Here is a 15,089-nt window from a genome sequence, read left to right as displayed (position 1 = left end):
TCCTTGAAAACCTCTGTTTAGCTGAGGATGGTCTTGAATGTGCTATGTAGCTGAAAATGACTTTGAATTTCTGATCCTTCTCCCTGTGTTACCTGAGTGTTAGGACTACATGATGAGCCCCCATACCTGGTTTATGTAGTACTGAGAATTGGACCTACGATTTTGTGCATGCTAGACGGGCATTTTATCAACTGAGCCATATCCCTGACTTTTTTCTTTAGTTTTTTGTTTGTTTCTGAGAAAGTTGGTTATAGCCCAGGCTGTGCTTGAACTCCTGGCTCTCTTGCTTTCGCCTCCTAAATACTAGTATGTGGTCACGCACCACCATGCACAGCAACTGACTTTGAAGATGGGAAGACGGCATTGTAAATAGAGGTGATGTGGCCAAAGCAGGTAAGAGACAGACAGTGGAACAGCCATTCATTTAGTCTGGCTGGGAAGTGGAGAGAAGCGGAATAGCGGAGGCACACTGGGGCCAGTTTTATTCACTTAATATTGGGCTGAGGATTGGCTTTGCAAAGGCAGACCCTTTGACTTTGATTCTGATTTGGGTTGGGGTTGGGGAGTAGTGTGAAGAACGGGATATGTTGCCATGTAGGGTTTTTTTTGAGCCAGACAAGCAGGAGTCTGTAAAGATCTGTTTGAAACTATGGTAGGAAGGGGGAAGGACATGGTCACCAAGGTTGAATCAGTGCTGTAAAATGCAGGGACAGTGTCTTAGCTGAACCCTACATGAGGTGCTTGCCAAATGTTCATTGAATGAACAGGTATAATGGGTTTCCACAGAACAGAACGACAGTATTGCCTGCCATTGGGAAGAGCTGTTGAGGAAAAGAGGCCTGGTCATCCATATAGTCTGCCTCCGCTAATGTTTCCTCTCCTGGGAGCATCCACTTTGTCACTGGGGGTGAATACCAGGGATTGAACCTAGGGGATTTGTGCGCGCTAGGCAAGCACTCTCCCAATTGAGCTGTATCCCCAGTTTGAACATCTACATCTCACTATAACATGCCTGGATTACAGGGTGAGGCAGCTCATGGGAATGCTGCCTGAGCTGTTCCTTTTTCTTAGTGGGCACAATAATACTTGAATAAATATCCTGACCCTATTCCTTGAGTGATCTTAGGTGACCAAAGACTTAGCTTCCGACAGCCCCACCTTCAATAGCAGAGGCCCAAGGCTGGCTGTTTCAGAGTGACCTGTGCCTGTTAGTAAAGGGTTGTGGCCTCCACCTTAGATGTCCCTAATGTTGTTAGTTCATAAGTGTTGTCCGTTTGTTACTGGGCCCTCAAAAGAGACAGCCTCACTTGTGTTGACTGATCATCTGCATTGGGAAAAATCTAAGCCGGGAGGTGGCGGCACATGTCTGTCATGCTAGCATGGGGTGGGGCCAGAGAGCTGAGGCCAGAGTGAGGCCTTGTGGGAAAAGAGGAGTACAGGTTTGCTGTGGTAGCATTCAGGAAACAGCCTAGTCTATTTAATGAAGTTTCAGACTAGACAGGGTTGTATAGCAAGACCCTGTTTTGTTTTTAAGAAAAGGTTGATTCCAGTTAAATGGGGCCGAATGTAGTTCATGAGCAAGAACTGCTCTTTCGGAGCCCTTGAATTAAATTCCCAACACCTGGGTCAGGCAGCCTGCAACTTCAGTTCCAGGGAGGTCCAATGTCTCTGGCCTTTCTGGGCACCTGCATCCCATGCCCCAATACAGATAATTAAAATAAAATCTAAAATCTAAAAATATTACGAAGGTAATCTTATTTTTTAGATTTATTATGTATACCATTCTGTACACCTGCACACCAGAAGAGGGCACCAGATCCTACTATAGATGGTTGTGTGGTTTCTAGGAATTGAACTCAGGACCTCTGGAAGAGCAACCAGTGTTTTTAACCTCTGAGCCACCTCTCCAGGCCATGAGAGTAGTTTTAACTTACATCAGAGCTACAGTGAGCCTGACAAACCAGACTAGTCTGCTCAAGAAACCACATTTTGGGGCAAAGTGGTTTTAAAATATATAAATCCAGCATTGAATGGCAGGTAACTTTGGGAACTGATGTGAAGGATTGTAACCTTCGAGTCTGTAGACCATGGTTCCTGGGAATTAGCAATGTAAATCTCCCTGCAGTCTCTTTCAGCAGGCCCCTAAGGTAGACTAGATGCACAATGACATCTGAGTTAGTAGTGTTGGCTTTGAGGAACTTTTGTCTTTGTTTTTGATTCTTTTGAAAATGTATGTAGCCCCAGCTAGCCTGGTACTCACTATGTGGCCTGGGCTGGCCTCAAACTCAGGATAATCTCTCTGCCTCAGCCTCCTGAACGCTGGGATTACAGGCCCATACCATCATGCCTGGCTTTAGAGGTAGCTTCTAAAATTCATGCTGTCTGAAATTCAGTACTTAGGGCGCCGGAGAAATGATGATGGCCCATGGGTTAGGACCTCTTGCTACTCTTCCAGGGAACCCAAGTTCAGCTCCCAGCATCCATGTCAAGTGGCTCACAATGACCCGTAACTGTAGCTTCAGGAGATACAACAGCCTCTCTTGGCCTCCTCAAGCAACCTAAATGCCATGCCATATACTCACACAAATAAAAATAAACACTACAAAAATTGTCATACTTAGCCTGTTGTGGTGTCTCATGATTTGTAACTCAGTTCTAAGGAAGCCAAAACAAGAGGATTGTCCTGAGTTGAAGGCCAGTCCAGGCCACATACAAGTTTATCGTCCCTATAGAGATCCTATGAGTTAAACTCATTAATGTTTTTCATTTTCTAATACATTTTCAGATTCCTCTGGTTGTATTGCACATTAACAATTATTTGTTGTTGTTATTTTCTTTAGGGAAGATCTTAATCTCACCACGACTACACTCACTCAGGGCAGTCTGAAATCCACAAGCTGGCCTGGAACTCACAAGCACCAATTTTGCCCTAGCCTCCCAAGTCACTGGGATTACAGGTATGTGCCGCCATGCCTTAACTATTATTTTAAAGATCACAATTTATTAGTTTTATAACCTTAAATACCTTAGACTGACCTCTGATGTGATCCTACTGAGGTTCCTATTATGTTGAGCACATGTTTGCAGTTTGTCTTTAGGTGGGATTACTTAAGCAACAACTCTCAGAAGAGCTGGTTCTGGTGGCACACGCCTGCAGTCCCAGCACTGGGGGTCTGAGGCCAGTTTGTGCTACATAACAGGACCCCGTTTAAAGATAAGTCCAAAGAATAATGCTAGATGTTGATTTGGGTCTTGTTAGAGTTAAATGTGATACTGCTCTTACTTTGATATAACTCAAAGTAGTAATTCCTAGCGCTAAATGCCAAAGGTGCACGTTAGAGGAAGGGTATCTAGTTTCTTTGTGTCCATACTATGTCAGCTCACACATACTTTGATTGGAGATAATCACACACACACATACACATCCCAAAACAAACCCAAAGATACAAAAGACGGTTGCAGGCTGGAAGTTTATTAGCTTATTGGATAAAGACCAAAACATGAGTGGAAAATGCAGGAAACAAAGAAAAAGGTTTTACTTAATATTCCAAGGTTAATTTTAGTAATGCTTTCTAGTTTCAGCAGGGAAGTGATCTTAAACGGAATAGTTTATTCAGGATATCTCAGGGCATGAACTGGTTAGAGCCTCACAAGTGAACCAGTCCATCTGAAAGGCTCCTGGCAGGAAGAGCAGGACGGCCACCCCCAGGTCCCGCCTGGAACCAAGCCAACAGGATGCCCATGAGCAAGTCCAGACGGTGTGGCAGAGTGGGCTGGAAGAGGGGCTCTGCCCAGGGTTTGCCAAAGAGACTCATAAATCCCAGAGGCTAAGAGCCTGGAAGGTGGGTGCGAGAGGGGAGAATACCCGACCTCCTCGGGCTCTGGCGAAGCCAGGCAAGCGCTCAAGCACCGAGGTACACCCGAGTCCCGGGCTCGCACGGGTTTAGACGCACTATTTCCCTTGGGGCTCCCCATTTGTTCTGAAAAACCAAAAAGAGTTTAGAAACCTTTATGTTCCCCCCTACCTTCCCATCTTTCGGTTGGAGGCCGTAGAAGAGGGAAAGTGAACGCTCGGGATGAAGGTGTTCCGCCCGCGCACAGAGCGTGGAAATCTCCCGAGCGTTACCCTCGCGGGCGTCTTCCCTGAATCCACCCTCCCGTGGGCTTGCCTGAAGCCCGCGGCCCGCCGACGGGCGCCCCGGAGGGTGGCAGGGCGAGCGCGCAGGACGAGCGGGCAGGGCGAGCGAACAGGGCGAGGTGTCAGGGCGAGCGGGCAGGGCGAGGTGGCAGGACGGGGTGTCCGGGCGAGGTGTCAGGGCGAGCGGGCAGGGCGAGGTGGCCGGGCAAGGGCGCAGGGCGAGGTGGCCGGGCGAGGGCGCCGGACGAGCGGGCAGGGCGAGCGAACAGGGCGAGCGGGCCGGGCGAGGTGGCCGGGCGAGCGCGCAGGCTGGCGGCCGCGGGCGGAGCGTCGCACGGCGCGGTCCTTCCGCCCGCAGGGGGCGCTGTGCGCGCCGGGCCGCGGCCTACCCCGCGGCGCAGTTAAAGGGCCAGCTGGGCACGTGGCTCGGGACGGCGTGCAGTTTGCGGCCGCTGGGCAGCAGCTCCGAGGCTGGGCGACTCCCGCTGGTCCCTGACGCGCAGCCGGCGCTTGGCCCGACCGGTCGACCGAGGATCACAGCCCGCGCCTGGCCCCATCTGTCGGCGGAGGACCGCAGCCCAGAGACGACGCGGTAGCCATGGCTGAAGCGGCGCCCGGCCGGGTAAGCGCCCCAGCCCTTGGCCGCCGTGTACGAGGGTCTCGTCTCGCCCGACCCGGGGCGCCCCCTCCCCACTCCGGCCCCAGCCCCGCCCGCTGGGGTCACGGAGCCACCGGCCTGGAGTCCACGTAGGGCCGCCTAAGCCAGCGGCTTGCACCCGGCGGGCGGCGGGCGGCCTACACCCCAGGCCCGGTGGGCTAGGCCCTAAGACCGGAGACCGTGACCTGACCCCCTCCCGTGGCCACGCTAGGCCGGAAGCTCAGGTTTCTCCGGAAGGCCTCGAAGGACCCCGCAGAAGACACTGTTTGTTTTGCGGCCCAGCAGCCAGGGAGGAGCCAGTGTGAGGCAGCGAAGGGTCAGGTAGACGTTGAGCTTAGGCTCAGGCCAACACGTTAGGATTAAAACACCTAGCGACTCTTACTTTTATACTGAACGCAGTTTGCAACAGGTTTTCTAATTTTGTGGCCTTTGGTGTGTGTTTTTTAAAGACTAATGGTTCCTAACCTGTAGGTCGCAACCCCTTGGCTTTGCATATTAGATATTTACATTAGGACTCGTAACAATAGCAAAATTACAGTGATGAAGTAGCAACAAAATAATTTTATTCTTGGGGTTGTATTGCTGGTTCTGTGTCAACTGACATAAGCTGGAGTCATCAGAGACAGAGGAGCATCAGTTGAGGAAATGCTTCTGTGAGATTCAGCTGTACGGCATTTTCTCAATCAGTGATCAGTGGGGGAGGGCCCAGCCCACTGTGGGTGGTGCCATCCCCAGGATAGTAGCCCTGGGTTCTATAAGGGAGCAAGCCGGTAAGCAGCTCCTGCCTCCAGGATCCTGCCCTGTGTGAGTTCTTATCTTGACTTCCTCCAGTGATGAACAGCAATGTGGAAGTATAAGACAGAGAAACACTTTCTTCCCGGATATACTTTTTGGTCATGGTGTTCTGTTGCAGCAATAGAAACCCTGACTAGGACAGGCGTCACCCCAACATGAAGGTCACAGCTATGGAAGGTTAAGAACCACTGAAAGTTTAGCAGTTTTTATGAGGGTAGCTTGAAGCCTGGTGGTGGTGGCGTTCTTTAAACCCACCATTTAGGAGGCAGAGGCAGTCGGATCTCTTGAGTTTGAGGCCAGGCTGGTCTACACAGTGAGTTACACGACAGCCAAGGCTACACAGAGAAACCCTGTCTCAAAAAAAAAAAAAAAAAAAAAAAAAAAAAAAACCAAACACAAAAAAAAAAAAAAAAAAAAAAAAAAAAAAAAAAAAACACCAAAAAAGCAAGCAAACAACAACAACAAAAAGAAGAGTAGCTTGGTAATGTTCAGTGTGCCAGTTCAGGGAACATTCTAGAAGACCTTTCACCTGGAAAAATCTCTCAGTAAGTGGTATTTATTATTACCAGTACATTTCAGACAAGTTTCTGAAACCTTAGTCTTCTAGAAACTTTTTGAAGGGAACCCCTCCTTTCCTTTAGTTTGCTGTGTGGCCTTCTGGGTTCCCCTACTGCAAGGAAGGGGCTCACAGGTTATGGGAGTGGGGCCGTCCACCTGCTCTTATCCCTCAGCTGTCTGGCAGTACCTGATATCCCAAGAAACTTGCTAACAGGATAGATCTCAACACGGCCTATCCCATTATTGTAATTACTGCAGCTGATACCAAGGGATGCTCAAGTCCCTTACATAAATTAGTGTTTGCATATACCCTACTGATGTGCTCCAAAATACGTTAAATCTAATAATTTCATCGTGGAGAAAATGATGTCAAGGAAAGTGTATACATGTTCAGAACAGATACATTTTTTTTTCTTTCCAAATATTTTTACTTTTATTCCAGGTTGGGTGAGTCTTTGAATGTAGACCTGTAGGTACATGGACAAAATGCCTTTTTTTTTTTTTTAAATGACAGTTATACAATTCAGCCCTGCCTGCTCTGGAACTTGCCGTGTAGACTAGACCAGGCTGTCCTTGAGCTCACAGAGATCCTCCTGCCTTTAGTGCTGGGATTAAAGGCACGTGCCACTCTACCTGGCTGGTCTCAACTCTTGAGTCTAGGCTAGCCTGGAGCTCACTAGTTCAGGCTGCCCTTGAGCGTGAAGTAATCCCCCTGCCTCAGTTTGTGAAGGTTGAGAGTATGTGGACGCTGTGCCTGTTTTTCGATGTGGCTATTTTGCTGATGTGATTCTCCTGTCTCCTGAGCAGCTTTCTGAGAGGGACAAGCAGCTGTGTAATAGAAGCCTCCTACCTTTTCTTCACCCCAGCCAGATGCAGAGACGAGCTCATACCGCTACTCCCCAGAGATCACACTGTGGACTGTGGTGGCTGCCGTTCAGGCCTTGGAGAAGAAAGTGGAATCTTGCCTGTCCCGCTTGCTGACCCTGGAGGGACGCTCAGGGACAGCCGAGAAGAAGCTGGCTGACTGTGAGAAGACAGCTGTGGAGTTCAGCAGCCAGCTGGAGGGCAAGTGGGCCGTGCTGGGGACCCTGCTGCAGGAGAATGGGCTGCTGCAGCGGCGGCTGGAGAATATGGAGAACCTGCTGCGCAACCGGAACTTCTGGATTCTGCGGCTGCCACCCGGCAGCAAGGGCGAGGTCCCCAAGGTAGCTTTTGGGAGTCCTGAGGTAGGAGCCTATGGGCCTGTGCCTATAAGCATGTAGGTGAGAGTATGACACTGTGGTTTCAGGTGCCCCTGACCTTTGATGATGTGGCTGTGTATTTCTCCGAATTGGAGTGGGACAAACTGGAGGACTGGCAGAAGGAACTCTACAAGCATGTGATGAGAGGCAACTATGAGATGCTGGTCTCCCTGGGTAAGGCTGCAGAGGAATACCTGGGCTTCCATCCGGGGATGGCTTCCTGCAGTCTTTGCCTTTGCTTTGGGCAGCCAGACCCAGATCTTTCTTCATGCCCTCCCCATTCTATCTGCAGATTATGCCATCTCCAAACCAGACATCCTCACCCAGATAGAGAGGGGAGAAGAGCCTTGTCCTCCAGGCTCCTGGGTCCAGGAGAAGGGGAGTGAGGAAGAAACAGTATGCCCAAGGAAACTAAACACTGGTAAGTGTTGGCACATGTTGGGAACTGCTGGGGCAAAGTGAACAACAACAAACAACCTTCCTGGCTATGGACCATTCTGGAGCTGGGAAGGGACCATAGGGCCTTTATCCGGAGCGGGCTGCACAGCGTCTGAGGCCGCTCTGAGTGGAAGTAAACAGCTTCTCCTTAGAGCTGTAAGGATTCTGCCTCTTTGTAGGAGGCACCAGCACAAACGGGGTGGTTGTGAGGTCAAAGATGGCAAACACAGGCCAAGGATACAATAGTTATCTCCTAAGTGGGCTGATGGTCAATTATGGTAAAGCATAGTGGCATCTACTTTGTGCCACCTTCAGTGGTATCCATGTCCATCTGCCATCACTTGGTCAGCTCTGCCAGCAGCAGGAGACAGTTGCTGCTGTGGTGCTCTGGGATGGGATGGCTCCTTGCTGGACAGGGTGGGCCTGCTCCGTAGCCAGTGTCTGACAATGGCTCCATACGAGATATTAGTGCCTCCTTTGAGGGCTGGGGAGGTTCAGTGTTTAAGAGCACTCACTGCTCAGAGGACTCGTGTTCAGTTCCTAGCATCCACGGCAGTTTAGAGCTGTCTGTTACTCCAGTTTAGGGAAGCTGGTGGCCTGTGTAGGCAGGAGGCATGCATGTAGTAGACAGACATACATGCAGGCCAAAGCTGACACACACGCAGATGCATGTATTTACGGTCTCACTGTTACGCTCTGACTGTCCTGGCATTCACTATTTAGATCAGGCTGGCCTTGAACTCATGTAGATCTGCCTGTTTCTGCCTTCCAGGTTTTAGAATTAAAGACCTGTGCTACCATGTTTGGCAAGAAAGTAAACACATCCTTTTTTTTTTTTTTTTCTAAAAAAAAAAAAAAGTTTTTAAACAAAGCTGGGCAGTGGTGGCACATACCTTTAATCCCAGCATTGAGGAGGCAGAGGCAGGTGGTCTGCAGAGTGATTCCAGGACAGCCCAGGCTACACACGGAGAAAGCCTGTCTCAGAAAACAAACAACAACCACAAAACCACAAAACCAAAAATTTAAACATAAGCCAACTAGAACAAGACTGTAACCACCAAATGATCATCACTGCTCTTCAGTAGTAAGGTTTAGGCAAGCCTGGGCTAGGTTGAGACCCTGTGTCAAGAAAGAAAGAAAGAAAGAAAGAAAGAAAGAAAGAAAGAAAGAAAGAAAGAAAGAAAGAAAGGAAGGAAGGAAGGAAGGAAGGAAGGAAGGAAGGAAGGAAGGAAGGAAAAGAGGAAGGAAAAGAAAGAGGAAGGAAGGAAGGAGAAGGAAAGGAGGAAAGAAAGAAGGAAGGAAGGAAGCAAGCAAGCCAGTGGTGGAGATTTTGCCAATCCTCTCCCATTTTCTAGACATAAACACAATATTATCACCCACCTCAGAAAATATCTGGTCCTTATTCTGTTTCCAGTAGGAACTTGATTTTAATAACCCAAAGTCAACATACTGCGTTGGATTTATGTCTTTTAAATATATAAAAACCCCATCAAAGTTCTCCCACATTTTCAACAGTTTTACTGAGGTATAATTTATGTACCATACAATTCACCTATTAAAGTAAAATCCTAGCTCCTCAGGGTCTGAGGTGGGAGGATTGTAATTCAAAAATAAAACAAGAACACAGAACGAAAAAAACAAAAATAGCCAGGGAAGAATCAGGAGTCCAAGTTTAAGCAGGGCCTATAGAACAGGCCTGTAGACCTGTTATTTTGGAGGATAGGAGACTTATAAGTCAAAGCCTGCTTAGCCTACAGAATGAGTTTAAGACCAGCCTGGGCAACTTAGAGCTTATCTCAAAAGTAAAAAGTGAAAAACAGGGCTGGTGAGATGGCTTAACAGGGAACAAGGACATGTGAGACACAAAAAAAGAGGCTTTAGACAGTTGAGCTATAGGCAATGGGCATGGCCATTGTATCTTTACATCTATCTTTGGTCTGCTAACCAGGATCCCAGAGACTCTGCTTTTACTGTGTCCCCAGAATCACTGTTCACCTGTCTTGGAGACCTTGGTATTGTGCTCAATGTTTGTGTTTCTAGGCATCTCTCTGAGTCCAGAGCAGGCCCCAAGTCCAGTGAGCCCTGCCCAGAACGAACCAGAAGACAGACAGACACCTGAGCAGCAGCAAGAGGAAGCAAGCATGACTCCAACTAAGCCAGGTACTGGTGAGTAAGGACAGCTGGACAGCCACACTGGTGTTCTCAGCATAGGAAACAAGCCAAATGTTAAACTGTGCTGGCTAGGCTCTCAAAAGATGGGCCTCGGAGAGGTAGGTTCAGTGCTTGAGGGCTCAAATGTCTGAGTAGCACCGTTGGAGCCTGGGCATACCTGTGTGTCTAGAGCGAGGGGAAGAGTGTAGCATAAAGCCTCCTGTAGTGGTCTTTTTAAAACTATTTGGAGTGTCTAGGCCTCCACCTTCCTTCCACCAACCCCCCAACCTTAAGTAGGAGAGAGGAAAGGTTAGTGGGGAGAGGGCACCCAGACCGCTTTACTTTTCCTGGCTATTTAGGGTCAAGGGGTTCTTTAGGGCTCTATACCAATCTCTGCCAGCCGCAGACACAGCTAGCCAGAGTTTCCCTCTGTCTGTCTACCCCAAACCGCCACACCGTCTCTGGTCTCTGCTCTCTCCACACTGCTACATACCACACGCCAAGACTGACCACCACCACATGAATCTGCTTTTCTCTTTCTAGGCCTCATAACTATACTCTCTGAGTCCTAGACCACGCCCCTCTCCATGCCACACGTGGAAGGCCGTTACCAGCTGGCAGAGATCATGCCCCACATGTGACAATTAACAGATGTGGACAAAATATGGCCAAACTAAAATCCCACACTCGGGATTAAAACAGAAACATGTTTATATAAGTTTATGTTTATGAGTTTACAAAGAAATCAAAACTTGCATTCCAGAAGAGTTGTGGCTGGGACCTGCTGGAGCTTTTTGCAGTGCTCATGTCAACATGGTGGTCTGTGTGCTACCTCCAGTCTGCACACTGCACTTTCTCAGTATTCTCTGAAAACTTGTTTCGAACTCTTGACTTTTCTCATTCATCCAGGATTCTTTGTCTGCTTCTGTTTTTAGGCAGTTCCCGCTGGTCCTTTTTTGAGATCGACTCAGAGGACATGAGCCTCATGGGCCGAGTTGGGCTTACTTCTCTTCCCTTCTTACTCTTCCTTCTGGCCCCACTCCCAGTCCTTGTTGCCTTCCTTCTAGTGGTCTCTTTGCATTTCCCCTCACAACACATGACTTTCCCCTTTTCTGTGTTCCTCCCAGCCCATGTATGCATGGAGCTCAACTGTATGCATGGAACTTAAGAGAACACTATCCCTGCCCACTGTCCTGGAGCCTACCCAAACCTTCTGTTGTTTTGAGGCTTATGAAGGTGACAGATATGGAGGGAAATGTTATGAGCCTGGGCCTGCCTACATGGGATTGAGGATGTGGCCTTCATAGCTATATTCTCATCTCAGAAGGCCTCCAGATGGAAGCTGGCAGGCCTCTTCCCGGCAGGCCCGTAAGCCTGTCTGGAGCCTGCTGCAGAAATGGCCACACCTCCTGTGATACTTGTGTTAAGAATGGCCTTCATCTCCCTCTCCCTCTCCCAGGAATTCCAGAAAACACCAGCTCTTTATCAGTTAAGCAGGAGGGAGACGTTCCAGAGGGCGAGTTGCCACCCTCCCCCCCCACAGATAGCCTGCCTTCTGTGGGGCCAGGTGAGTGAAAGGAGAGGACACCTGCGGCTATGTCAGAGCCTCATAGAAGCCCAGAGGGCCATTTGGTAGTAATAGTCAGCTGTGGTCAACTGGCCTTAGTGGAAAGTCACTCCTTGAAGACAGCTGCATGTCTTAGGCTGTTGTGTGCTAGTGATAGACAGGCTGTTTATAAGGTCTCTCTCAGTCCCACAGTGTGGCTGGGCCTACCTGGGTTCACAGCCTGTGGTATCTCGCACTTTTCATGTTGACCATAGTTTATGTTTAGGTCCTTTACCTGGAGTCCATGGTTTTTGATAGGGTTCAATGCTAGGACCCTTTATTCTCTGAATCTGGGAACCGGAATCCTCACCTCACTCAGCCTGTGTTTTTCATGGCTCTGTCCCTGCCATTGCCCTGTGTCAGTTCCAGTCTTTCCTCAGATGAGACCTTACAGGAATCACAGGTTGATGTGGCAGTGCACACCCTGGTAGATTTGTTTGGGGTGGGTGACGTACAAGGCCCAAAAGGTGGCTTTGCTTTTATTTTATTATTTTATTATTTATTTATTTATTTAGTTAGTTAGTTAGTTTAGAAGGGGCTGTGTAGCTGGGTGGCTTTAAAATCCCTGTCTAGCCAAGGCTTGTCTTACATTTGTGGCAACTCTCCCGTCTCAGCCTCCTCAGTGTTGGGATTACAGCCACCTGTGACCCACAAGGCCCCTTAATCATGATCTGGAAGAAGTGGGGCCCATGGGTGCTTGTCCTCAGATTACAACTATCATCATCAAAACAAGTAGCGTTGCCGTGGCTGAAGAGTCTTTCCCTACAGTCCCCGCCTTCTGTCTCCCAGAATCAAATCCTGGACTCCATAGGGTCCCCGGCTCCTGTTTTTTGTAGCTTTCTCCCTTCTCTGCTGCTCTTAGCTCAGCTTTCGGGAATGGGTGGTAAGATACAAACAGTTGAGTAGTAGATGAGGCAGTGCCTGCTCCATGGTGTCTGGAGAGGACCCCTGACCTGCTCTGATGACACAGAACCTGGGGAAAGGAGGAGAGTTCTGAGCCTGGAACAAGACCTGCTGAGGGGAGCCATCTGGTCCTCCTGGAAGCAGTAATGATTCCTTTGCTAGGTGGTGGTGCTGTGACCATCAAGACAGAAGCCCCGTCGGAGGATGAACCTGAGGAGCACCTTCCGGAGTCCCCTAGCCAGCCCATGTATCGAGTCCACAAAAGGCCCAGGAAAAAGACTAGAGGCTCCAGACGGCATCATGCCCAGGGAGTGCCTAGGGTGCAGGTTGGGGAACCCCAAGCTGCAGATGCTATGGGAGAACCACCCCGCACCCTTTCCCGATTACGGGGACGGTCATTCCTGTGCCCTGACTGTGGGCAGAACTTCCGCTTGAAGATTAATCTGACAATCCATCAGCGGACCCACGTAGAAAAGGAGCGCAGCAAGGCTTGGAGTGGCTTGCCTGTTGGGTTGGAGGAAAGTCACTCCACACTGGAACCAGGAGAGGTGGTGGTGCCTGGCCCTGTCATCCGCTGGGTGCCTGAGGAGCCCACAAGCCACCGTTCCCTGGCAAGCCACGCGGTGATGGGCCGAAGGCCAGCAGCTAAGGTTTACCACTGTAGTAAATGCCTGCACTCCTTTCAGCAACGGAAGAGCCTGATCCTGCACCAGCGTCAGCACACAGGCAAAAGGCAGGGTTGGCCGACCTGTCCCTACTGTGGCAAGGCCTTCCGCCGGCCCTCCGACCTCTTTCGTCACCAGCGCATCCACACCGGCGAGCGTCCCTATCAGTGTCCCCAGTGTGGCCGGGCCTTCAACAGGAACCACCACCTGACTATCCACATGCAGACCCACTTCTGAGGCCAGGCAATCCTGCGTTTCTCATGCCTCTGTCCTCCAGGAGAGCCTAGCCCTAACGAGGAAGGCTGACCAGGAGCCTGCCGTTACACCCTTTCGCTCTCCTGGCAGGACCTGCATTATCTCAGGGCCTTTCCCTTGTGCCTGACCTGACGTTGGTCCCTCAATCTGGGATGGATTTGGAGAGTCTGGTTTTGTTTTCCATTCAAATGGGAAGAATCAAGTCTTTTGGTGACTGTAACTGTGACAGGGTGCCTCCTAATTCCTTCTTTTGCACATTCCTGACTTGTAAAAAAAACTCCTTAAGATTTAAGGTGTGGCCTTTGGCTGGTATTGTAGTCAGTAGGAACAGAGATTGTATCTTTACAGGATGGGACCAGAGCAGGCTTTTGCTTTATTTTTCTTTTGATTTTTAAACTTTGTTACTCTGAGTTTTTTTTTTCTTTTTCTTTTCTTTTTTTTTTTTTTTTTTTTTTTGGAGGCCAGAAGCTGCTGAAGGGCAGGAACTTTCTCCTACCTCATGTGGTGTTGTCAGGGTGGGAGGACCAGCTTAGTGTACACTTGCTTTAGTGGACATGTCCTGAAAGCAGGGTACTGAAGGGTTTTGAGTGCCTGTAGTGCCTCATTTTCCCCAGCCTCTCCCTCACACGGCAGTGACATCCCCTACTACTTTTACTGAGTTGTGAGGGAAATGGAAGCTAGGAAGCTCAGGCCTCAGGGTTGACAGTGTGGTTGACCCATTGTGGCAGGCCTGCAAAAGTGCCTGAAGGAGAATATAAAGCAAGCCCAGGAAGCACCCGCCTGGTGAACTCTAGGACCTCAGCTAGGGAATCCTTCAGTTTTCTTGAGGCTCATGTGTCTGTGTGACAAGGAGAAGAGCTCCAGGATGTCACTGTAGAGTTGTGTGTGTCAGAAGAGGCACTAGACAACTATGACTGGTTTTAACCTGCTAAGTCTGGGTCTCTTTTTTTTGTTGTTGTTGGTCCTTTGCCCTTTGTCCCAGAAAGAATCGTTTAGGCAGGACCTTTCTCTTCTGCTAAGTGGCAGTTCCTTCACTTTCTGGCTGAGCTGGTACTTTAGGAGCCCTTCAAAAGCACAAGCTCAAGACCAGGAATTTGAGGTGATAGTGTCAGACCTGATAGTCTTGAGAATGGGTGGTTTCTTCTGCCTCTTTGGCTCACCACCTTGGGTGTTTCTGGACAGCCTGGGGGGTGCTTCTGAAGCTGGGGTTATGGATCCCAGTTCTCCTGAGAGTTTACTCTCTTGTTTGGCACTCAGCCCCCAGAGCACATTCAGGCAGGCTCGGGTACCTTCATCCCTGCCTCTGTTATTGATGCCCTTCAGAGCCTTGCCACTCAAAAGTCCTGAAGAGATGAGGCCAAGGGTAACAGTGCCATCATCCCTGGGGCAGTAAGTAAGCAAGCGAGTCTGTGGCAGTTCATGGTTCTGAACTCTGCTTGTCTGCTCACCCAACCATTGTTTAGGCCTACAAGCAAGACAGCAACTGTCAAATGCTCAGACAGGATGTGCACAGTATATCTGTCCCAAGCTTAATCCTCCGCTGGGAGAGCTCACTGCTGCTGTTCGGGAGCTTCCTAGGCCTCTTTTCTAATGCTTTAGATGCTCTCTCTGGAAACAAGTATTCTATATTCGAACACAAATTCAAGGGCTAGGGTGGGGAAAGAGGTGCTGTGTCATCCTG

The 15,089-nt window shown here is 49.5% G+C and overlaps 1 protein-coding gene across 1 annotated transcript; it reads left to right on the top strand.

The window, feature by feature from the left end:
• The first annotated feature begins 4,378 nt into the window (after positions 1-4,378).
• Positions 4,379-13,700, top strand: Znf783 (zinc finger protein 783). The gene is made up of 7 exons (XM_055605544.1): positions 4,379-4,760; positions 7,016-7,354; positions 7,438-7,564; positions 7,683-7,811; positions 9,869-9,994; positions 11,439-11,546; positions 12,651-13,700. Exons 1-7 carry the CDS (start codon positions 4,737-4,739, stop codon positions 13,388-13,390), a joined length of 1,593 nt encoding a protein of 530 aa, XP_055461519.1. The 5' UTR covers positions 4,379-4,736; the 3' UTR covers positions 13,391-13,700.
• Positions 13,701-15,089: the final 1,389 nt, after the last annotated feature.

Source organism: Psammomys obesus, unplaced genomic scaffold (genome assembly GCF_907164565.1).
Source record: "Psammomys obesus unplaced genomic scaffold, mPsaObe1.curated_primary_1811, whole genome shotgun sequence".
Classification (NCBI taxonomy): Eukaryota; Metazoa; Chordata; class Mammalia; order Rodentia; family Muridae; genus Psammomys; species Psammomys obesus.
This window is presented reverse-complemented; position numbering and strand designations above follow the sequence as displayed.

What these genes read in the sequence shown, in the direction of transcription:
- Znf783 (XM_055605544.1), top strand. Translation starts at nt 4,737, where the DNA reads ATGGCTGAAGCGGCGCCCGGCCGG. An exon ending in TGAGATGCTGGTCTCCCTGG is followed by an intron (nt 7,565 to 7,682) that starts GTAAGGCTGCAG and finishes TTCTATCTGCAG; the next exon opens with ATTATGCCATCTCCAAACCA. An exon ending in CCTGCCTTCTGTGGGGCCAG is followed by an intron (nt 11,547 to 12,650) that starts GTGAGTGAAAGG and finishes TTCCTTTGCTAG; the next exon opens with GTGGTGGTGCTGTGACCATC.